General features: G+C 37.8%; 1 protein-coding gene across 4 annotated transcripts in view; it reads right to left on the bottom strand.

Annotated features, from left to right (window-relative positions):
• Window positions 1-4,645: 4,645 nt before the first annotated feature.
• Window positions 4,646-25,584, bottom strand: part of NAA16 (N-alpha-acetyltransferase 16, NatA auxiliary subunit) — a 63,026-nt gene continuing 42,087 nt past the window's right edge. For all 4 annotated transcript variants that reach the window (XM_080358422.1, XM_080358424.1, XM_080358423.1 and 1 more), the window contains 11 exons: window positions 16,402-16,474; window positions 16,008-16,177; window positions 15,486-15,638; window positions 14,149-14,277; window positions 13,419-13,632; window positions 11,389-11,582; window positions 10,559-10,667; window positions 9,982-10,080; window positions 9,273-9,416; window positions 6,577-6,674; window positions 4,646-6,289 (listed from right to left, as the gene is read on the bottom strand). In XM_080358422.1, the coding sequence (XP_080214548.1) occupies window positions 6,089-6,289; window positions 6,577-6,674; window positions 9,273-9,416; window positions 9,982-10,080; window positions 10,559-10,667; window positions 11,389-11,582; window positions 13,419-13,632; window positions 14,149-14,277; window positions 15,486-15,638; window positions 16,008-16,177; window positions 16,402-16,474 (1,584 nt within the window). In that variant the 3' untranslated portion in view covers window positions 4,646-6,088. The remainder of the gene's footprint in view (window positions 6,290-6,576; window positions 6,675-9,272; window positions 9,417-9,981; window positions 10,081-10,558; window positions 10,668-11,388; window positions 11,583-13,418; window positions 13,633-14,148; window positions 14,278-15,485; window positions 15,639-16,007; window positions 16,178-16,401; window positions 16,475-25,584) is intronic.

Raw genomic sequence — 25,584 nt, 5'->3', positions numbered from 1 at the left:
CCAGGTGGGGATTGGTCTCTTCTCCCAGGCAGTTAGCAATAGGACAAGGGGGCATGGGCTTAAACTCTGCCAGGGGAAATTTAGGCTGGATATTAGAAAGAAATTCTTTACAGAGAGAGTGGTCAGGCATTGGAACGGCTGCCCAGGGAGGTGGTGGACTCGCCATCCCTGGAGGTTTTTAAACTGAGATTGGACATGGCACTTAGTGCCATGATCTAGTAAATGGACCGGAGTTGGACCAAGGGTTGGACTTGATGATCTCTGAGGTCTTTTCCAACCCAGTCGATTCTGTGATTCTGTGAGACGGGCAATGCTGGTGAGAGGTTGTCTAAGAGTAAACAGCCAATTGCAGAGGCAGCTTTCTTCTGATCAGTTATTTGTTGCTGCCATCTCCCCAATGGCCTCCTGCGCTTCTGCTCCTCAGGCATGGCCATGCGTGGTTCTTCCAAATGTGTTTCATAGACTGTCTAGCTGCTTCAGACCATTCGTTTGAATTTCCCTAGACAGTCATTTAGAAATTCAGGGAATGTTATTAATAGAAATAAAAGTTCCTCCAACTTCAGGTACTCTCTGAGCTCATTTTAAATATAATTAAGTGCATGGATTAGATAAAACTTGATTAGACATCTCCAGTGACAGTTAACAGACTCCTTTGGTGCCTGATGCCTTTTGTGGATCCCTGGATGTCTTTTGCACTACTATTTACAGAGCCAAGGCCTCATGCAGGTATAGTATGCTTACATTTATAGATAGGTTTTATGACAGTTGATTACTTGTGGTATAAACCCTTGTCTTGAGCTAGGAGTGCTCTGTGATAGGCTCTCTGCACAGGGAACAGGAATCATAGAATGGGAAGACAGTTCCTGCTCTGGTCCTTGCTTCCTGGTTTGCTTTAAGTTTGACTGTTTATCATATGAAATCAGTCCTGGAAATATCATGTATTTCCTTCTCCCACTTTACTGCATACCTAAAATACCTCTAGAAACCTCTCAAAACCCAAACCTCCTCTTAAGCATTAGCAGCACGTTCTCAAATACTTTGTCTAGACTAGAAATATGTTTAAGCAGCAAAGTCTGAGTGCTGAACAGACAGCGCATTTACTCCATGATAAATTAACTGGAGCAAAGGCTAATCTTCAAGGCCAATACAGTCTGCCTTTCTTCAACAGGCTGAGGAAATTAAAACATGAACTGGATTGACCAGTGTTTTCCACATGTGACACAGGATCTCCCAAAGGCCAGTCTGACCATCTGTGGGCTCAGATATCCTGTCCCAGGGTCTCTGTTCTCAGCTGGTATGAAATAAGCCCAGGCAGCTACACTCTCAACTTCAGATCCCCAAATCAATGCCTGCAGACAGCTGGGTTATACAAATATGAGTCTAATGCAGCCATTTAAGCACATACGAAACAACGATGACAGAATCACAGAATGGCTGGGATTCAAAGGGACCTCTGGAGATCATCCAGTCCAACCCACCTGCTAAAGCAGGTTCACCAGAGCAAATCACACAGGAATGTGTGCAGGTGGGTTTTGAATGTCTCCAGAGAAGGAGACTCCACAGCCTCTCTGGGCAGCCTGTTCCAGTGCTCTGGCACATCGAAGTAAAGAAGTTTCTCCTCACATTCAGATGGAACCCCCTGTGCTTCAGCGTGTTACCATTGACCCTCGTCCTATCGTTGGACACCACTGAAAAGAGTCTGGTCCCATCCTCTTGACACCCACCCTTGAGATATTTATAAGCTCTGATAAGATCCCCTCTCAGCCTCCTCTCCTCTCCTCCCCTCCCCTCCCCTCCTCTCCCCTCCCCTCCCCCCCAGCTCTCTCAGTCTCTTCTCATAAGAAAGGTGCTTCAGGCTCCTGATCATCTTCATAGTCCACCACTGGACTCCCTTCAGTAATTCCTTGTCCTTCTTAAACTGGGGAGCCCATACTCGATGCAGTACTCCAGATGTAGCCTCACCAGGGCAGAGTAGAGGGGCAGGAGAACCTCACCTGACCTGCTGGTCACGCTCTTAATGCACCTCAGGATACCATTGGCCTTCTTGGTCACAAGGGCACATTGTTGACTCATGGTCAACCTGTTGTCAACCAGAACTCCCAAGTCCTTATCCAGTGCTGCTTTGCAGCAGGTCCGCCCCTGACCCTTACTGACGCCTGGGGTTATTCCTCCCCAGGTGCAGGACCCTACACTTGCCCTTGTTGAACTTCATCAGGTTCTTCTCTGCCCAGTCCTCCAGCCTGTCCAGGTCTCACTGAATGGCAGCACAGCCTTCTGGTGCATCAGCCCTTCCTCCCATTGGTATCATTGGCAAACTTGTTGAGGGTACATTCAGTCTCTTCATCCAGGTCATTGATGAACAGGTAGAACAGGAGTGGACCTAACACTGACCCCTGGGGAACACCGCTAACTACAGGCCTCCAACCAGACTCCGCACTGTTAACCATAACCCTCTGAGCTTTGCCGTCCAACCAGTTCATGATCCATCTCACCGTGCATTCACCCAAACACACTTCTTGAGCTTGCCCATGAGAATGTTGTGAGAGACAGTGTCAAAAGCCTTGTTGAAGTCAAGATAGAAAACATCCACTGCTCTTCCCTTGTCTACCCAGCCAGTCATACCATCATAGAAGGCCATTAGGTTGGTCAAACATGATTTCCCTTTGGTGAACCTGTGCTGACTACTCCTGATAAGCTTCTCCTGATGAGCTCTCTCCGCTGCCTGAAAGACAGGCATTTTCCTATGCTCTCCCTACAAAACCAGAAAACACCTGAAAACAAACAAGACCGCAGCCTTTGGTTGCTATGCAAACATTCAGGATGCAAGACTTCCCTCTAGTGGAAAAATCTGTGATCTGACCACTTCTCATCAACACCTGCAATTCAGACACGAGAAAACAAATGCCAGAAACAGTAAGTGGCAAGTACATTCACACATGAAAATATAATACTGCTTGAATATTTTGTGTCATGCTTAAATCTTGACCTCTTCCTAGCTGAGGGATTCATTATGTGGGAAGTCTGGAGATGTCAGAGCTGAAGAGATGCAAGAAACTGCTCCTTCCACCATAATAGCCAACTCTGGACTAAACTGTTGATATCCATGTAAATATCAGGTGTAGGATTTCCCACTGGGGCCTGTGGTTTTTGGAACAGGCTTATTCTGTATGACGAGGAGTTGAGTCAGCCTTGGACTGTGCCTCTCTGCCCCCTGGTGGGAGCCAGAGAAGGAAAGAGGGGGTGCTTGTGTGAGGTGGCAGCAGCCAAACAGTTATCTTGATGCCAATGGACTACTAAGAAAAGAGAAGCTACATCCTGAGATGTCACATTTGCAAGAGGAGGGAAGTTTAGACATGGAACAGTGGAACAAGAATGACTATGACTGTCAAAGTGGATGAAATTATCTTTGAGAAGACAAATCAGGTTGAATTACACAGAAAAAAGTGATGAACACAAGAATGGAAAAGACTATGACAGAGTGGAGCTAGGCCAGCCGATATATTTTGAACACTGAAAGATGAAGCACTGACTCTATGACATGTAAACACTGTAAGCATTTATGTATTATAGCACATTTCCTATGGGGTGACTTAGCAGGCCTGTTGAGTTTGATGACTTTTCTAACTCAAGTTACTGAAGACACCCTAAATCATTTCAGAATAAAGGAAAACACCTTTCCTTGACTTTTGCTCTTCTCCATTCTTTTTGTTACCCCTCCCATTCCCTCCACTGTTTGCAGTGGTGTACAGGACTGACAAGCACCTATTAGCCTGAGCAGTTCTCATCTGCAATGAGAGCCCTGAAGAAAACTCAGCATCTTATGCTTCCAGCAGTGCTGAGAGAAAACCAGAGCGCACACTGGGTGACAGAAGACTTGATTTTTACATTTTCAGAACTCTCAAGAGAGTTCCTACAATTCTCAGTCTATAAAGCTAAACTGCTCATCTACTTTCTCAAAGAATAAACTGCTGAGAACACACCCCAGGTATTTTTTTGCTCAAGTCTGATTTAAAGTGTCAAGTTAAACACATGCCAGGGGACTGGATTCGCAGTCTTATCTTCTTCTAAAGGCCTGAATTAAATCACTACCACTGTGTCACTACTAGAAAAGCCAGAAGATCACCCTGCAACTTCAGGCCTTCACCTTATGCGGACAGATAAACTCCTTCTAAGGCACTGCTGAGCCAAAGCAATCCCACCATGGCCAACCACCTCCCACTGCTTGAAACACCTCAGAGCAAAATATTCCACAGCAAACAGCACATGGTGAACATTAAGACAAAAAGATCCTGCCATATTTCTCAGGGAAGTATGTTATGTCTCAATGTGCTAAATAATGTTTTGTTGCATGGTGGGGTTTGTTGTTTGTTTTAATGCTTCTGAACTGCTTACAGAGTTCACATTAAATCAGGGAATGTTGCAACTGAATGGAGAAAACCTATTGAACATAATGGGTTGAAGTTTTGTATCCATAAATACACAAAAATTCCAAACCAAAGGCAAGTGTGTACAAAATAATTTATTACAGCATAACATATGTTGGCAATATTTTACAGTGAGTTTTCTATTCAACATGTTTGAATCTAAACAGATGACACACAAAGGAGAATTTTAATTAGAACAGTTTATTTGTCTTAATAAAATCCCCTCTTCATGAACTTATATTTGCCTTTGAGGGGCTAATTAATATTACTGAAATTATTTACATTGCAGTGAAATAAAAACAAACCAAGAGTGAATGATTCCATTACAGTTTCCAGAAACTGGATTTTCTGTACAAGCCACAGTATAGTTATGTTCTGATAACAGTTCTTATAGAATGTAAAGCTGTCATATGTAGCCATTTTGTCCAGCAATACTATGTTTTAAATAGGTATATTAGATTCAGACTTCCATTTTGATGTGTTGTATATTCAACAGTTAATGCACCAGAATACAAAGTAAGAAAAAGGTTCATTATGATTTGTAGTCAGCCTCTTTGTGCTCCCTTAAATAGTTTTTTTTAATGTAAAACATACTCCTCCCATACTATTTACTTGGCAGCACCTAGACCAATAGTATTTAGGCATGAGAAGTACTGGAGTATTGGCCATAAGTGGACAAATAAGACTTCTAATGGAGGCAATACAATGAACTCACCAGTGAATTGTGATGTAGAGGAGAACTGGATTCCCCGTTACTGTACCTCCTGCATTCGCCCAAAATTGGAGCAGCTTTTTCAACTTAAGTGTCAATAGGTAAACAAATGGGGAGAAACCAGAAGGAAGAGGAGGAAAGGGAAGATGGAACAAAGGACAAACAACCGTCTCAAATTCATTATGTTTTCACAAGGAATTGCTTTAGGATACTCAAGAGAACGTTAAACTGACCATAAAATTAAGGAAACAATAGCTATGGAACACAAGGCAGGTAGAAGTTTTCAAAAAGCCTTAGTTTTTTTTACATAAACCTCATCTTGATATCCATCAACACTGGTTCCATGTAAGACACACACCTGACAAAATCATGCAAACCCCGCAATGCTCTTTCATTGTCATCGTGCTTCAAAAGAAACCAAACCGACCCAAGATAAAAATAAAATAAAACAAAAATAAAAAAAAAAAAGCAACACATCCAGAAAAAAAACTAAGGAACAGTAAAAGACAAAGAGGGCAATTCAAGCAGCACTTCAGTCTTAATCTGCTAAAACTGTTCAAATGATAATTTATTAACAAGATATGATCACATTTATCCGTATATGTAATGACACTTATGTGAAAGCAGTCTTTAACATTCATATTTTTTGTGAGGGAAGGCTGATGGATTATTAAAAGACTTAAAACTGTACAAGTATAAACATGAAAAATGCTGATTAAGGATAATGTTTACATAAATATTGGCAGTTTTTGTTGGGAGAAAAAAATAACTAATAACATACTCCATTTCATTTAACTATCCAAATATTTTGTTTTATACCTGTTAAAGATATTAAAATACAACCTGGAAGTGTAACCCTGATCTGTATCCAGCCAGCACGTAATGAAGAGTCAGAGTTTCGAATACATGTGTGCGCGTAGGTACAGACACACACGAGCTTGCGCACGCTACTTCAAATTTCATTAGACAGCAAATCATGGTTAATGGCCGTGTGATTCACAGACGCAATGCTGCTATCGTCCTCGTTTGTGGCAGGCAGAAACGCAGACGCAAAGGGAAACAGTTTATGACACGCCGCTTGATATTCTTCGCACTGAGCATGGCAGCTTCCAAAACTGCCATCAAGCAGCGCCTCAAAAACCTTTGTTAGTGTCTGAAGAAACAGGAGTAACAGTTAATGGATGTGATTTAATAAATGAGATCTACAATAATTTTATTACTAAAAAGATGTACTGTTAAACAATACTAATCCAAGCAAACACAAGTTCTGTTATTATAGTATTCAGGTATCTTACAGTTATAGAGGAAAACAACTTGAAACCTTGTTCTTTCGAATAATATTAATTTATCATAATATATGAAGCATGTGCATTATCCTGTAGCTTATACATTATTTAAGATCCCACACATTTTTTTGGCTTTAAATACTGTATCTTTTACCTTCACATTTTTGTCTCTCATGTTTTTATCCAATCTAGTAGCAACAGCAATTGCTTTTTCTTGTCTTGATTTGTCCAGGAAATACATCATCTTTGCACCTTATCACAACAAAGAACACAATATTTAGATAATAGTGTTCCCAAATGCAATACTGCACATACAGACATAAAGTATCTGAAAACTTATGTCAGGGTGAACGAGGACTTCTTACCAGTTTTAATAAACAATATTTTCCTCCCTTGTTTATAACTTAAAACTAAAGAAACTGAAGAAGCTATTTTCAATTTTGTTAGAAGCACAAGAATTTAATAACACAGAAGGCCTGTTTCTACAAAAGTGAAATGCCTCACTTTACTGAAGACCTATCAGTCAATCCATCCTACAAACGCATAAGTAAGAGACATTTTCTCAGAGATACTAGTTTGAAAAGTACTGGAGATGAGTGAACAATACAGCTACTGAACAACTGTGGAACGGAGTCCAGAAGAAATTCAGACAGGTAGATGTCCGTATGGCAGAAAGTGAGGCCTGGAGCAGAGTGAAATAGCTTGGGTACAAGGAAAGTGCAATGCAAGTTTGGTACTCTGCCTGGACCAGGTGACACCAATGAAAATACATCGCATATATGTAACTATGCAGCTTCTTGGACCACAAACAGTTCATCAAAACTGGTCTGAGCATCTCTGCAAAATACTGTGGTGTTCCTCACATCACAGCTGCCTTAATTTAAAATCTGATCTCACTGAAGATGTAGGCATTTCACAGAAAATCTTTTTCCCAAATACAAAGTTCAGACACACCTTGCTATATAACCTACTACAAGTAACAAAAAGCCTAAGAAATAATTTTACTGAAAAAGTTAAAAAATCCACATTGAGTGTATTGTCTCCTCTTGCTCAACTCATTTCTCCAGTTATTAAATTTGTTTTCCTTATTAAATTGTCCCAGCTCTTACTGCTTTTTGTATCCAGAAAATGAAGTGATAGACTGAGTGTATTTGGGTTTGAGTCACTGTTGTCAAAAAACATATTAAATTTAGTTACATTTGTTTAAATTCAGGGAGGTTATGGTAGAGAAATGGAAAATGGAGAAAAATCCAACTTATTTTTTTACTAGTAATCATTTTAGGCTAAGAAAACATTCATTTGTACTCTCAGACTTAAGGTTTAAGTCTCTCAGACCTTTTCAAACTTGACTTAAGGATGACAGTTTAAGAAGTGATAAATCGTACAGTAGACAAGCAAATCACTTCAAAGCTGTTTCAGCATAAATGCAAGACTGATATGTAGATGACGACCTAAAGCTACTAATGACATATCTACAGTTAGTTCACTCTTGATTTTACTTGAAAAATCCTAATCCCACATTTGTTCCCACTGCCTGTAAATGGATACACGGTTGGATCACAGTGATCAGTTGACCCTCAGGACCACTGACTGGAGCTTTTAGACATTTCAGCCCCTCAGGTGCACTGACTGCAAATAGACTCACCCTCTTCAAAAGGGCCCCTGGCATCTCTCTAACATGGGTGCCAGCACTGACAGTGATCTAGCTCAGATTTTTATCAAAGGCACTAAAGATGTAGGCAGTGGGAAGCCAAATCTGGAACTATGACAGTCTTAGCCTGTACAACTACTATGATAAAAGTCACTACAATATTTTCCATAATAATGGAGGACCAGAGAGTAGAACCTGGAAAACATATCCCATTAGATGCCCAACAATGACAGCAGTAGAAGAACACACCTATAAGAATCAGGAGCACCTGCCTGCTAAGATACTTGTACTTGACCCCCAAATCTGGAGCCTGCTCACAAGAAAGGGGTGCAAGTATTTCTCCCAAGATGCTGCCCTGAAACAAGAATCTTTTAACGGCCTCTATAAGTTTGGGGTAAATTACCCAGCCTTCCTTTAAGAGAGATGAACAGTCCTCTGAAGCCAACTTTCTCCAGTGATTCTGGACAGATCCTGGGTAATTTTACAACCCAGGTGACATTAATACTGTTCTAAGTACTTTAAGCACCTGGTAAATCTACACTTATTTTTGCTTCCTAACTGATGAAGTGTTGTTCTGCGTCTTCTCCTCTACTAGCTTCTCAGGTGACAGCAATTTTTATTCCAAAACTACATACTCAGACATGGCAATTTTCAATTCCAACTCCCTTTGACTTCACTCCAGCAGCTACTTGTAGCTAAATATAATGTAGAAGTATTATACTCCAACATTTTCATAGCTGACTATGAAGCAGAAAAGCAAAAGTAGCATAAGTTTGTCCTGATGCTTTTATTGATGCTATGTGACAAAACTATGATTAGGACCAGAGATATTCTATCTGATAAGGAAACAGAGAAAAGCACTGCTTCTAATATAAAGGAGCTTTTGGTGTATGCTTTCTAGTCATTTCAAAACCAGAAGCTTCAATAGGAGAGATGACTGTGCTTTCATACTTGAATATCTGTGGTGGTTTGATCACACTTTTTGGAGTTAAGAAACAGGCTCCTTATGCAGCTAATAAAGTGAATGAAGTTGGTTTCTGGTTTTGTTTTTAAACATTATAAAAACAGGCAGAGAAAAAAAAAACTGTAAACACATGAATTTATAGCTCATTGGAATTTATGTATTAATTACAGACTGCAGATAAATATTCTGGATTTAAATAATCTCATTTTTAAAAGCATTAAAAAGTTAAACAAACCTGACAGTTGGTGCTGAATGGAGGTAGCATTGTGTTTGAGAAATTCTTCATTAAAACTTTCCAAGTTTTTATTAACAAAGATTTTCTGCATTTCTTGAGTTAGGACCTTGCTCACAATTTCTGGGAGGTTACTATGGTCAGATACTGGGAGGGGGAAGAAGAGGGAGAGAAGCAAAAAAATAGAAAAAGCCCATTTAAACAAGTGTAGACAACAGTGTGAAACCATAAACATCACTGCTAAAACTCCGATTTCTCAAAATTTGGGCACAGAAAGAAACATGAATTTCAAATCAGTTCAACACAAGCTCTACCAATGCATTTACAGATGACACATTCATAAAGGGTGCTTTAATTGTAAACTTTCTGCTGCAAGTTCACAACACTTTGCCACAATTCAGAATCTTCCTCCCGTATCTACCAGTTATCTTAATACTTAAGTATTTCAAGGATCTTTGGAACACCTGTTCCTCTGTGAAATTTGGCCAAGATGAGTTATTGGTTCCACCTGGTGGATTAATGAAGGAAGGAGTATAATGTAATACATTCACGGTACCCTGCACAGCACGATCTGTTTTTTACTGGGGTTTATACAGTAAACAAATTTACTTGTCTTCATATTGCTTTGTGTTTCAAAAATATGTAGTTGTGCCCTTGTACAATACAGCTTCCTGTACCTTTATACATACATACATACTTCCTACACACATACCTGCTTTAGAGAATTTAATCAAGCACTCGTGTAGCCAGGGGTTATTACTATCGATAGCAAAAGCTCTTTTGACAGACTGCAACATTAACAGAAACTTTCCTGTGGGAAGGAGAAAAAAACAAAAACATACCAAGATTAATACAGAACTTGCTCTTGATATCAACTACTGTTTTGTTTAGTACAAACATTAGAAACATCAATGCCTACACAGAATTAGAAAAGATTTATTTTTCCCATCAAATTGCTTAATAAAATAGAAACATCTGCTGAACTCTGACAGCACTGCAGAGATGATGTTACTATCTGTTTTCCCCTACATAATTAAAAATCACAATGCAAATATTTCTACAGCATTTATTAGTACACACTACAACTTGCTTTGCTCTTGAGTTTGTTTGTTTTAAGGGTGGCTAAACAAAAATGCTATTTCCTCTATTGTAACTAGATATGATGCAAACCCCAGCTTCAGACAAGTAAATATCTATTCCAAACCATTTTAGGCTACACTCCAATAACACCGGTTGTAGTGAAGGGTTAAAACTTTGTAGAGTAAAAAGAAAATTATGCAGTACTTTACCTTTTCTAAAGTATATTTCAAATGCTAATAAATGTGTTTCTATGTCATCTCCAATAAGATTCTTAAGTGGTATAAGGAACTTAATGGCTTCTTCTAATGGATTTTCTACCTGTTTTAATAAAAACACAGTGAAACTTAAAGCTTAAAATAAATGGCAAATAAACACCAAGGATAATTTCTGTTATACCAAACATTTAAATAATCAGTGGCCAAAGGTGAACTATAGATGGCTTTCTGAATTAAACTGAACTACAACATTTATTTGAACAGCAAGATTTAGAAGTGTTTATTCAAGATTTCAGGTTGACAAAGACAACATCATTGCTAACTATGGCACTGCTTATGTGACTTAGTGTTGTAATTTAGCATTTAGGAAACAATTAAATACAACTGCCTTAGACAATAAGCTTAAGCTTCTAAAGTTATGTGACATAGCTCTTTGTGCTCAGAGAAATACTGGCTCATGTCTTCAAATGCTCTGAACTGTAACCACATTTCCGTTAGTTTTTCTTTATTCACTGTATGAAAACCAGAGTTCTTCAGGCACAAACTATCTTTTTGTTGAGTATCTATTTTAATGAAAGACGGCCTACTGTTCAAAAGAACCCCCACATTTAAAAAAGCAACAGTGCTATTAGTATAGAACTTTGATTTAGTAGAGGAAAATTATTACTTTTCTTTAGTGTAAACAGAGATAGACTACAAGAAGTTATCTTGGTATGCATGAACAATTTTATTAAAAAAGTGAATTATTTTAGAACCTGATTATCATAAAAAGCCTGTAATATGGATTATTATCACATGAATTTAACATGAAAAACCATGCTAACCCGTTCCAGTTTTTCAGGAACTAGCTCTTCCCTGGGTCCACTAGTTTCTTCCTCCTCTTCATCTCGCTTTTTCTTTTGATTCTTTTGTTGCCGTTCTCTTTCTGCATGTTTTCTTTCCTCTTCAAGTTTTGCTTTCTTCTGCGCTCTTCTTTGCTTGCTAAGCATTTTCTTCAATTCTTTGGCTGAGAGATTTTCTACAGATTAAGGTAACAAACAGATGACTTACATTAAGAGAGTATTTAATTTAAAATCTTGTCTCTGTCAAGCACCACTCAGACATGGCACTAACACTCCTCCGCCATACCAAACTGGCATACTTTGTCAGAGATTTACCTAAGTATCAGCACTTGACAGAATATCATCACTATATAATCCAATATTACTACTGCATTACTGTTTACAGCACAACACAACACTTGATCTTGCAGATCTTCTCCTCCATATTTGTTACAGAAACCTCAACTATCTGACAGGTTAACTACATGAAATTGTTGCCTCTATGACAGGTTTTACCTTAGAAAATGGACAATGGTTTCCAAAGGGAATACTAAGCTCCCATATTGACTGTAGCTCACTTTCCTTGTGATGCTGGCTAGAAACATTCAGACGGAATTATACTCTGTCTTAAAAACAAGGTTATCTTGTATTAAATGTCTGAACAAAATACAGCCATGACATCTGCATTGATGTTCCACAAGTGCCATGGAATAACTAAATAAATCCAAACAAAAACAGATACTGTTTGAGGAGAGGGCAGAAAATGTTCTGGTATATATCAGCAGAACCATTGTATGAATCTTCATACTGCTTGCTGTGTTCACATTTTTAGACTGGGCTAGCATTTAGAAAAACCAAGAGAGTTTAACAATTGCATGAAAAGCAGAACACACTGAACATGGTTTCCTGCAGGTTCACGTAGAAGTGAGGAACCACCAGCATTTCCCTTCACCCCTCTGTTTCCTTCCCTGCTGTCCCACTGACATGACTGGTTTAGCCAGAAAAATACCATGGTTCCACTCCATTTACGGTGGTGTTCCACGGAGAACAGGATTTGTACTAATCATGTGGCAAAGAACAGAAGAACAGGCTACTGAGGCACTAACACGTTGCTTTTGTGCCTACAGCACCACAACCTCTCTCTGCTAGGCCCAGCCACCATTCTGAGATGGGGAAGCGAGGAGAAGCAAATGTTATTTTGATCCCATTTACAGAGCACTCTCTTCCCAGTGGATGAGCATATTGAATCCCAATGTACAGCAGGCAAATGAACAAACATAATTACTAAAGATTCCTCCCTACCTTAGTTTCTATGATGTATTGCTTTTAAGATCCTGCCACATTATATTCCAAAACAAATTGAAATTTGAGAGAAAAGAGGCAAGCTGAACTGTGCCTCTTTTTATATGTACTTCATCATACATAGGCAGATATGAAAAAACTTACTATTCACATCTGAATGTAACATAAGATTGTTTTGGCAATATCTGCTTTCCATTTAACACTAGTTTTAAATATCTACCTGGATTTATTACTTTTGCTAATACACACTTGTCCATGTATTCTTTGGTCCTGAAATTACATGGATAATAATCAAATGGAATGCAGTGTTAACTAGTATTACTATGTAATAAGTTAAGTACACTAGATTAAAATTAAATTCTTACAGTTCAGACTGCTTTCCCACAAAACCCATTGTTCCATAATTCATCTCTTACTGACATTTGTCTTTTGTTTAAGTGGATAAGTGGCTGAACTGAATTTGATTTTTCTTCTTTGTATTCTGAAACACCACTGCTCTCCAAGCACTCCAACTACAGCCAGGTTCATTCATGTGCTAGTTTTAAAATGTGAGGGGAACAGACAGGAAGAAAGCTGTGACATTATCTATGATCTCTTTTCACTTATCAAATCATGACAGAAAAGCTTATGTATTTTACAACTCTTATTTATTCTACAGCATATAACTTCATTAGTTTAATAAGCGTTTACCTGCATCATATACATATGAGCCTCTATTATGGTCTACATACCTGAATTCACTTCTTGTTCTTTGCTTTCATTGGTAAGAGGATTATCATGGAGCTTCAAGTAGATTTCAATTGCTGATCGAGCAGCCTTGAAGTAGAAGGCATGTTTCCTGAGCACATCTTCTAATCTCAAAAGGTCTACATAGGCACGAAGAGTCATCTTTCTCATGCAGTATGTGTGGAAGTCAAACTGATCATCCGTTATCTCAAAAAAATGCTTCAAGGAAGAAAAGAGAAACAAACCACTCTTACGCATTTCCCTTTCTTGGTCTATTTTTTATTAGATGAGGTGAATATTGTTACAACTGATATTATTTAAAGGCAATATATAACAGGAATAGAAATATAATACTGACTAAGAGAACCTGTAAGTAGGGAAAAAAACCCACCCAGAAACTATAATGTGACTGTTTGAAGACTTAAGCACTCTAAAAGCTAACTGAGATGTGATTGTTCTAATTAAAAAAACAACTGGCAAAAGATAGCATAAAGTTAATGTACAAATAGTTGCATGGTTAGTTTTCACTTCACATAATTTTTTTTTTACATAATATCTAGGGATGACATCTTATCTATTACAACAAACCAAGTATTAACGTGTTCTTAAAAATCATTATACTAGAAACTTTATATGCAAGGAAAATCATAGTGATTACATCAGCAAATATTTTCATTAGTTTGTGAGAAATACTAGGAAATAAACTATAAACTGAAGGTGTTTGCACCTACTTACCCTTTCTACTTCATGGCATTTTTTCAAGGCATCACCGTATTTCCCCAGCCTTTGATAAGCTGCAGCACATTCAGTCTGGAACCACATGCACTGCATCTCATTTAGGTTTTCCATTGCAGAAGTTCCTTCCTGAAATAAATGTCATTATTGCTTTTTGCTGTTATAATTTACCAGCTGCTTCTTTCACCTATGACTAGCTTCAGGCCATTAGCAGAAACAATCAATCCTTCAAATGCTTAGAATATAACAGAAGATGGATATAACCACCCAGCAACTGAGAATAATACTTGCAGTACTCTGTGCTTCCCAAATAAAAGGAAGAAATTTACATCATTTTTCTAAAAGGTTATCAGAACAAGATTAGCATCTCAAAATATCTTTTTGAAGATTAACTCACGCCTGTATACACAGTTTCACTTTTACAATTTGGGCCCAAAAAACAACACTATTTTTAAAAATCTCAAAGGTCAGCAAATAATTCTTGTCATTTTCCCCCCTGCCAGGTAAGTGGCATCTACTAGTCTAAAAAAAGTCCACCAATATCTTTACTGCTTTATCATGTAGTATATTTAAGTTTCTTAGAACTTGTTAGTTGAAATAAATGAAATTAGATTTATACTTTGTACTTTTAAAAAAAAGAGTCCTAGGATTTATTCTTTATAGTTTCAACTTTGCTTTAACAAAATTTGTCTCTAGTACTAGCGTAAAGGAATGACTTGTCCAAGTCCAAATTAATTTGTTAATGCTAAATCATAATGAATATAGTGCACATTCCTGTGCAGTTAGGTCAGATGATATTACTGAGAAAGCAGGTTTTGCTAACAAGGTTTCCATCAGAATTTCCAGAGAGGTACTTAGAAGGATGGCAATAAAAAAAAAAATAAATGGGTCTTACAAGAAAGACAGAGAGAGACTTTTCACCAGGTCCTGTAGTGACAGGACACGGGGTAACAGCTTAAAACTGAAAGAGGGTAGGTCTAGATTGGACATCAGGAAGAAGTTCTTTACAGTGAGGATGGTGAGGCACTGGAACAGGCTGCCCAGAGAAGCTGTGGATGCTCCATCCCTGGATATATTCAGCGCCAGGCTGGATGGGGCTCTGAGCAACCTGGTCTAGTGGAAGGTGACCCTGCCCATGACAGGGGGTTTTTGGATGTATGATCTTTAAAGGTCCCCTCCAAACCATTCTGCAATTCTATATAGTTATTTAGCACCAAGTCTAAGAGCATTTTCTTAAAAATGGACATTAATAAACGATAATTGTGTCAAAACTTACTCAAGCAAAAAACACTGCCAGAGGCAATCAAAACCTCTCTTCATTAAAGCAACATACTTACCCTTGTGAATTTAGAGCACATCTCCTCTGCATCCTTCACCATATTTGCTCGCAGCATGTACTTAGCACATTTAGAATTGATAAACCTGTCTGCAGTGTCCAAAGACTGTGCTTCATCCATCCATTTGGCAGCTTCCTTGAGGTTACCTACATGCTGTTAGGGAGAAATTAAATAGTTAACTTTCACTATATGCCTTCTGTTGACCAATTCCTGAAATCTATAGTTACTGGTATTTCTCTCTGAGAAATAACAAAAGACAGTGTTATTGTTCCCTTCCTCCTGCCACCAGATTTTATCAGAATGACAACTCATTGTAAGTTGTGACTTGCTTTGCAAAACCTAAACAAAAGGGCTTTCATTTTCTTCCAGCCAGAGCAGTGTCCAAAGAGAAACCCACATGACAACCAATTCCCATAACCACCACTAACTGCAACACCAACCACACATTCACACCAGTCTGATGTGTTGCATGTTTGTTTTTTAGTAAACTAGGTATTCTACACGTCCACATTCACTTTTTACCTTGTAAATTTTTGCTTTTAAATAGAATAGTTCTATTAATGTTGGAGTGCTTGCAATTGCAGAATTAATATAATCCAAGGCCAAAGAACACTGGCCAAGTTTGTCAAAGTGCTGTGCCAGGAAATACCGAACCCAAAGCAGCGTCGTTGGGGGCTCTTTCTCTCCATTTTCTGCAACAAAATGGAATAAGTTACAGTGACAAGTAAGGTTGAAGACTGCATTTCAAAAACAAACAAAAACCAAAACTTCGCAAGTTCCTGTAATACATTCATTTGCTAGAAGGTAATACAACTATTTTCTTACACAAATTATCAGCACTTCAAGACTTATTGATAACTGCCATAAACAATATTAGTAATTACAGTGCAATTAATATAAGACCATAGAAACTTACCACATGTACTAAAAAGGTCACAGGTTTTCAAAGAGGCTTCATAACCAGTAACAAGTTCTTGGATTATAGAAACCTGCATATTAAAAAGATCAGCTTCAGTTATGCTTTACTCTTAAGTTTACACAGATTTAACACACTGAAAAAACACTTGGACAAAATTAGAGAAACTACACTAAAATAATTACTTATTTTGGAAAAAAAAAAAAGCATGTTTCCTCATATACTTCACCTTTCACAAGCTACCTTTGATCATCCATTTTAACTGGTGATGTGACAGGGAAACTGGTATAGCTTTTGGCAGCATATGCCAGAAAGTAATCAAGTACACGTGATCAATGTACTTTTAAAGCTGTATTTTGGAATTTTTATTTATTTATGCTATTAATTTTTAAGTCTCCAAACGGAGCCAACTGAAGAAAGGTGCTTTGGAAAAGACTCTGCATAAACTTCACATAAGAAGATACTGAAGAGACTTCTGTGGTTTTCTAGCAAGCTAATACATACTAATAAAGATTGTTGTTGTTGTCAAAAAGGTATTGTTGCTCAGAATACAAGCTGCATCTGCATCTTTTTACATAAAAATTTCTATACAGACGGATTCTAAGGTTAATACTTTCTGAAATCAGAACTTGCCAACAATATTGTTGTTCATTCCAAGGTTGAAGACTCAAAATTTACCCATACACTACACAAGTTTGACATTTACAATACATACAAATGGTAGTATATCATCTACGGATTTTATGACAATGAAGTATTCCAACACCAGGTCCATGGCTTATAGGTGCCACGTTGTATTCCTAAGGATTTTATAAAATGCTCAGCCTGTTTTGCAGCTACATTCTAAACATGCCTGCTATATCCAGCAAGTGACCAGCCTCTTAAGGAAAAAAAAAAACACTAAAGAAAGAAATATTGTCTACATATATACCCCAAACACACCCAAAAAACTTAAAACTTAAGATCTGTCTGTAAGCATAGCAGGAAGATTGCTACATTCACCAGTTAGGTAAAACCTAAAGATTTCAATGGTTAACAGTAAGATGATGCTGCATTAGAAAAAAAGTTGGTTGTAAGAGTCAAATTACTGTGGAGACAAAGCACACATCCACTTCAGGATACACTTTGGGAGAGGAGGGGAAGGGAATAAACCTTGTTCTAGGAGATCAAGCACACGATTTAAAGGCTACGACTTCATTTAATCTAATTCAGCACAATAGGCAAAAAAAGACAAATTTTATTTCAAAGAAAGCAGAAAAAGTGACAGGCCCAAGTCATACACAGCAGTGTAAATATCTCAAAAGTGTAATAAAATGTATAAACACACATTCTGGAAAGCTCTGGGCAAATCTCATAAGAAATGGTTTCTGGTACCAAAATCTCAAATGAAATAAAATGTTACTAGACTTCCAATAACTACAAAGTGATAAAGGAACATAAAGAAGTCACATGTAAATGGCCAAAGGCAAACAAATGCATTAAACTGTTCTCTGACCTCAGACATCTCTTTACTAAAAGAAACCTTCAACCTCAGAAAATCTTTGAAGATTCTCTTCTCTAAAATGACTTAAAAAAGCAAAAGCAAGCATCTGCTTTAGGTAGCAAGCTTGTGGTATATATGTGCAGAGTATGCATTATTTCCTTGCTGCTTTCCACTGAAACTTCAATGTATTCCCAAAGTTATTCTTATCTGGCTGTGTAAACTCAGAATCCTTTGAGATCAGCCAGCTTTCCTTGACTTCAAGTGACCTGTGCATGTAAAGGGAGAAAGACCACTTCATTTCTTTAACACACCCCACCACCATCAAACCCTACGTGTAACTTTTTCCACTCCTGCACTCTTGTAGTGTGGCTTCACAGCTGGATGGAGACCATGCTGCCACCAAAAAGAATGGTGCCACCGTCTCCCAGCCACATGGGCCCAGTCCCAGCTTTGGGTCAGTGCTAGGGGCTGTATCCAGGGTTATAAGTGATTCACTCCCTGCTCCACCTCAGCATACAGTTATGAGTTCCATCATGGGGGAGCTGGCAGTGGACAGCCCTGGGCCGGTGAAGCAGTAAGCAGTAAACATCTCTTCCTAGGAAGAGGGTCTTCAGTCAGCTCACAGCAACAGTGGCATCAAACCCTCTGATCTTGAGGTGATGGAAAACACCTAACTGTACCATCTCTTCGCTTTTTTTAATTCTTCCTCATTCAGAACTCTGCTGTGGTTCTGGCTTCTACAGTCCAAGAAGCTACACTGAAACTATCATTCTGAAAACTATGTTGAGCAATATATTTGGAAACAAGTATTCAGTGAAAGCAACATCTACAAAAATAATGCCAATCAGGTAGTTAGGTTATTGCAGACATTCTTGATGAAAGCAGCAGTATATTTGTTTCTGATGACTACCCAGAATCTTTTTCCTTGCTTTTTATGCTTATGCTTCAGTCTCTTGCTAGTTATTTAGGAAAAGAATTCCAGCTTCATGTGCTACTACAGCAATCTGGAAATAGGAACCCTAATTTATTTGTCCATATTAACTGCAAATTTAGTAGTAAAATCTGTCTCTCGAGTTTACTGCCATCTATTATCTGTATTCTAGAGTCACCACTGCCATCTGAAAGGCAATAATATTTTACTATTTCTAAACACTACAGAGCTCTTCATAAAGATCATTTTACAATTTCTAAAAATCAAGCTGAGGTGTGGGGAAATACCATGACACTGACCATGAGTTAATTTCAAGTGGTATTATTCTAGGAAAAAAGTTTCAGTTATTCCCTTGCCATGGATCTGAAAATGCTTAAAGTATTAAAAAAGCATAACTGAAGTAATCAACAAATCTCAGGTTTTGTTATGATAAGAATGGAGCCAATTCCAGAACCGAGGTCACCACTTTCAGAAGCTTTTTAAATCATCAAAATTCAAACCTCAAACCTTTTCACAGGTCACTACCTAAAACTTCAGTTTCATTACAAAAGAACAATGAGCTCAGAAGCACAAATCCAAAAAGGGGCAAATGGGCTTTAGCCTTCTATGTTAACACAGACAAGTGAAGAGCTCGTACCTTACAGAGATTAAAACTGCACATAATCACAAACTCACACAGGTTCTTGTCAACTGTAATAATCTTGAAAGTTAAGAAAGCATCTTTCACATTCTGTACTACTTCAAGCAAAGTCTCCACAAAGGCCAGAATGGCCTCTCCCCCCATTCCTGTGCAGTTTACTTCTTATGAAAAGGATTATTTCATAAGTGAACTTGGAGTACATGCCTTAAAATGAATATTTGAGAAATACAAACTGAGACTGGAATAAATATAATGCATACATACTTATTTTTAATATGTAAGCAACAGGAACACACTTCACTTGAACCCCAATTCTGAACTACTTTCTCCTGTGAGTGTTAGTTTTTCTTTATTTGATTATACTGAGAAATATTTTGTGTCCTCTTTTGTAAGGGACAGCCTAGGGGCAAGTTATTGTTTTCCAGGTAAAGGGCTGATGGCTACAATTCTTTTATCATCACTTGTAGCTTTACAGTGGTACCTATGAGCCAGTCATTAAATGGAAATCTGTGCTGCATGCTCTGCCATACACCAAGTGACTCCTGACAGAAATTTTTCTTCAGACAAACAGCAGAGGATTATCAAAGATAAGAATAATAATATGGAGATCCAAAATGGGATGTCAGGGCTGCAGGAGTCTAAATCCCACTTGGATTTTTTTTTTTTTGGTCTATACTCCATGTAGGCAGTAAGTTAAATGGAATGACAAAGAATAAAAGAGAAAGCAATACGGAAAGGTTTTTAAAAAACACACCTAACAAAGGTGAGGTGAAATATGTAATGGAAGGTAAAATCAACAGCCCACCAGCACAAAGCAGGGATGCAATTTTTCAAATAAAAGACTACAACTCTGTTTCATTACTATAGAAGTTAAATTACTAAACTGATTGTGTATCCTATTACAGAAGTTGGGTAAAATATTTTATAACAGACATTTGTTTCAATGACAACCTTCAAAACACCAATACCGTATTTCCTTCAACAAAACAACTGCAAGAAACTGAATTATCAATACTAATAATATAGAAATATTGTAAATGTACTATAAAGTGGTCAGACTTCAGCTGTGTCAATAGGCATTTTTTAAAAGTATTCAGCTTTTTAATTTATCAGTCACAATCACTACATGTATTTTTTTTTTAGTTGCTGCCATTATAAATCACTAAGAAGTTATCAGCACTTCCAGTGCACAAACTAATTAAGATCTACTGTCAGCAGTTTCAGAAGCAATCCATATGTTTAACATATGGCATGGAATTGAGTCTCTGACTTTTGAATTCCTGCAAACACATTTAGTATTATCTGCATTGTTCTCAAAGGCAAACAACCAAAAGAGAAAGTTCAAATACTGTGACTGAGATATCAGTTTTGAGGTGCATCTATGAAGCTGCCCAAACAAACTGAGTTTGTCATGCTACTTTTCCAGCAAAGCAGAAGAGGTGTTCACTAGACTTGGTAAGAATCCTTATGTCTGTGTGAGAAATTGAAGAACAGTAGTACTTCTCAAAATATATAGAAACCATTTGCAAATTTTTTGCTACAGAGTACCCAACGAAATTGCGGTTCTGCAACTTCAAAACAGTCCTCACCATCTAGAAAAGACGGGATACCTAGAGATTGAATGACAAACTAAGTCTTTCAACATCAGCCCTGGCAAAGTATTTTCCTTGAGCCAGAAGAAAACCACAATGACATTACCTGAAAGTCTGTGTGGCCAAATTACTGGGAGTATCTTTCACAACACAAAGAAGTATCCAGTATATACCCTGGAACAATACTATACATGCCTCATGGAAAGCAGAGAAGCAAGAATAACAACTGTCCATAAGAGCAATGTGTCAATACTCAGAGCCTTCACTATGATGAGATGTTATCTAAGAGATGAGAAGGTGCTCACAGTGTGCAGAAGTGATATCAACAGACCCTGAAAAGTATTTATTAACTTAGTACGAAGTTAATACAGAAAAAAATAAAAAGGCAAGTAATTGCTGGCTCAGAGTTCTGGAGAAGGCTGAAAGCTGGGGAGCTAAACCCACAAAATAATGAAGAGGAATACTATACAACCTTGGTTCCTTGCTTTTCTTTTGATGCTATGCTCTCCACGCCATTCTAGACAGAACCTTACCCAGAAACAGTTTAGCACTAAAAAAGAACCCACCAAGCCAACTCCAATACAATGATGGCACAAACAAGTACATCTTTTAAAGTAATATCTTAAATAATTCTGTTTCAAAACTCCCTTTGCTCACAGAGGCATCTTCACAGCCTCCCTGAAAAGGCTGACTTGATTGCTTGCAAAAGACAAGACAGACATACAGCTTGGCAAGGAACTTGCAGGGCCTTCTCTAGGTCCATAGAGACACCATACAGGAAGATCCTGGGTTCAGAACCGGCCAAACTCCACCCATATGGTAAATCTGGAACCTAAAGTCCCCATCTCTACAAATGCAGGCTCTTGGATATGAACTTTCAGGCTTGAAACATATTTCTGAATGGTAGCAGAGGCTCACTTCTGATGATCTACTGTATCCAGCACAGCTCCATCACATGATTAATAGCGTTTCAATCCAGGGCACTCTGACCGTATCTTTGTGGATGGAAATACTGATGGGAAGGAAGTTTCAAATAGAAAAGCTGCCAATAGACTAAAGAAAGTTCATAAATTCAATTAACCACATTGGAAAAAAAGGCGGGGGGAAAGGAAGGGCAGCTGCACATTAGAAAAAATGTTTTACTACAGCCTAAGGAAGACAAGAAGCATCTTCATCTACAGCCAAGAAGTGACTGGCACAAATTGAGATGTGCTCTTTATGGAGGCAGCAAAGAACAAAGCTTGCCAAACACACAAGCCAGCTGGCACACTTGTGCTGCACAAAGTGCTGAGTTCAGGCTCTTCCAGTGTATCCACACAGGAAGGTGTGTATGGACAACCACCTAAAGAAGTTCATTTCCTACGGCCTACTATAAATCTAACAAGAATATCTAAGATAACAGTTCACAGAAGAAAAACAAACAAAACCCCCACAACTCTTCAAAGCTCACACTGGTTGATTTTTAAAGCAGTGTTCCTCCATTATTTACAAAGTGTCCCGTCCAGCTACTTAGATAAAGATATTGACACTCGGATCTAAGACCTAAAAAGCGTAGAGTGTGCAAATGTCTGAATATTTCCATTTTTACTCAAGGCAGCTATACATCAACTTATTTGCAAAAACTTGAAAAGTTTCTGCTCCACAACTTGTGATACAGCTGATACAGATTTACTTCACCCAATGAGGTATGAACCACAGAACAAGCCCCCAGAGACCATTCAAATAAGTTGCTCCAACTGTGGAAGGTTATTCAGTTTCATACGGAAAACTGCCATTGCCTGCATTTTAGTATATGGCTAACATCTGCATGCAATAAAGATCACAATCAATGAAAAATTATTTTACCACCTCATCCCATGAAAGAAACAGGAAAACATGACAAACAGCCTTCTACTTAACACAAGTCTCCTTAAATCTCTTATATACCTTTGACATAAACTGATGCTAAGTTTGTTTCTGTAAGAAGCTCTATTTTGTATAATGCCCAAGGAAAGTGTACAAGCATAAGGAATGGTAAGAAATTTTATAGTACAAATAGCATTTGACAAACACTGCAATTGTTTTCCTTTTAATTTCGACTGAACCATGCAGTATTTCTAGTCACATGTGACTGCATTAACCAGTTTTTGTCTCAAAAATCTGCACTGGAGACATTTTGTTCCATGCATAACAGGTTTTGTACTCTCAAGTTATTCTTTGAGGAGAGAACTCTGGAAGGGGGAAAGCCGCTGGGTGCACCAGCTTTGCAGAGAGCTGACAATTCAAGCAGAACAGCAAACAAGTCACAACAGGAACATTCTCTATTAAAGAATTTACTGCTGCTTTGGAAAGGTCTGGTACATGTATGTTTACACACTGGAAGTACACAGCTTCAGAAATGGGCAACAGTATGATTATAGAAGTACAAGATCAGTCACACATTAAACAAACTAAGTAGGATGACTATAAATACAAGAGCCAGCCATGAATTTTAAGTGCTTCAAATGTAACACGTTGAATATTGAAGTGACTCCTTAGAAGTTATTTTAAAAACAATGCTTGATGAATATCTTTAGAAATAGTTAAGGCATTTATTTGGGATGGAAAAAACAGGATTCAGCCAGATTTGGAAATAAGCTCTTAACTTTGAGATTGCTGGGAACTGTCAGAATTACTCAAATCATTTTCATACACCATAGAATCTTTCCATTTAGAAAATAATTAAAGTATGACTAGAATAATTGAAAAATGTTTTTTAAAGTTAACTACACATCTACCCATGTTATCAACATAACAAAGTTGAACTTCCCTCAAAAACTGAAGGAAACTTCAATGACAATGTATTTTATATTGGCTACAGATGCAAACCCACTATGTATAGTAAAGCTACAGAACACTTCAAAAGTACCAACATTAGTGTTCAGTCATATCATAAAGAATAAGTAAATTGACTATGATGTTCATATCAGATTTCTACAGAGGCATACTTTTTTGGAAGTGAAAGCTAATACAGATTAGCAGTTTACAAAAACGTCAATGAGAAGTTACACAGTTTATAAAACTTTTCCACAGGAACCCAGTTCAGTAGGACAGCAACACCAGTCAAAACAGACTTAATGTCCCAGGAAAAGTCTCCCACAGTGGTCAAGCATTAAAGTATACAACACAAAATCAAAATAAAAACCTAAGGACAGTTAAAAAAATACTGTTAAAGGCTTGATTTAAGTGTATTTTCTGATTGTACTCTTCCAAAGACTGATCTTTCACTGCATTTTCAAAATAAGCTCTAGAAATTTAACTTGCCAATCTACTACTGAAGTCTGTATACTATTTAGAAAAGCCTACTCATTTCCCATTACACGAAGAGAGACCTCTATAGAAAGCACATTGCTTGAATGTATTAGATATCTTTCATCTAGGAATTAGCACAACAGGATAAACAGACAATAAATAGGATAATATTTTTCTCCAGACATACTGTTACAGACATGACAGAGCCTTATGAAATAACTTCTACAGTTACTCATAAATTGGAAGGCTGTGCTAGGATAGCACATCATATGGAAGATCAGAAGTTCAGTCTACTCCACCCCAAATTAATCTACGCTTAATAGTGAACTGAAAATATCTGATAAGTTAAAACAACCAACTTTTTTTTGGTATGAGTGTAGTACAGAAGAAAAACAACACTAAAATTCAGAGATGACTGGCTAGCTCAGACTTACTGTTCGAACAGCAGTCATACATCTACATTACACTAAAGATAAGGTACAAATAAAGGAGCCACTCTAAAGCAACAGAAACACAGATACCAAGCAACACGATATAAAGTATTTTGTTAAGCATTTTCTCCCAAAGAGTACATCCCCCATTTAAGACACCAGAAAGTGAATTAAATGGGAACAAAATGGGATAGTGTTCTCTCAAAACACTGACACCTACAAAACAGTTTTGCTTTTATTTTCACATTGCCTTAAGACATCCAGAACCAAACTATCTAACATGCTGAGCATTCCCCATCAGCTGAGTTCAGTGAATGCTTTTGAACATAAACATCCCTGGAACTGTGACACTCCTGGTCTGTACGATCAACATCTGCAGAATTAGGCCGTGACATTTTACTGCCCATTCTCAATGTGTGAAGTATGGATAATACTTTCCCTCTTTATTGTACTGTGTCAAGACTGTCAACTTGTGAGATGTCACCTAAGCCAAAAAATGAAAAAATTGCTAAACAGAAAATCTGCATTATACTACAGTATGTAAACATGCAGAAAAACATTATTCTTCATTTTAGAGCACCTGACTTTCCAGTTTTAGTATTACTTCTAATGACCAAATCATAAAACCATTGACACAAGGGGGTAAGTTAACAAGAACAGTACAAGTTTGTACTGAAAGTTTTAAGATACAAGAATACAAAGTCAGAGCAAACCAATGCTGGGAGACACCACTGTGGTCATTACACAATTCCATGAGCAACTGGTTTTTTGAAAGCTTTCGGACAAGTTTGGGGATGCCACAAAAGCAAGCAAATAACTTCATATGAGCAGAGCAT

This window comes from Nesoenas mayeri, assembly GCF_963082525.1.
Source record: "Nesoenas mayeri genome assembly, chromosome: 1".
NCBI classification, from domain to species: domain Eukaryota; kingdom Metazoa; phylum Chordata; class Aves; order Columbiformes; family Columbidae; genus Nesoenas; species Nesoenas mayeri.
Note: the sequence above shows the minus strand (reverse complement) of the source record. Positions and strands in the feature narration are given on the sequence as shown.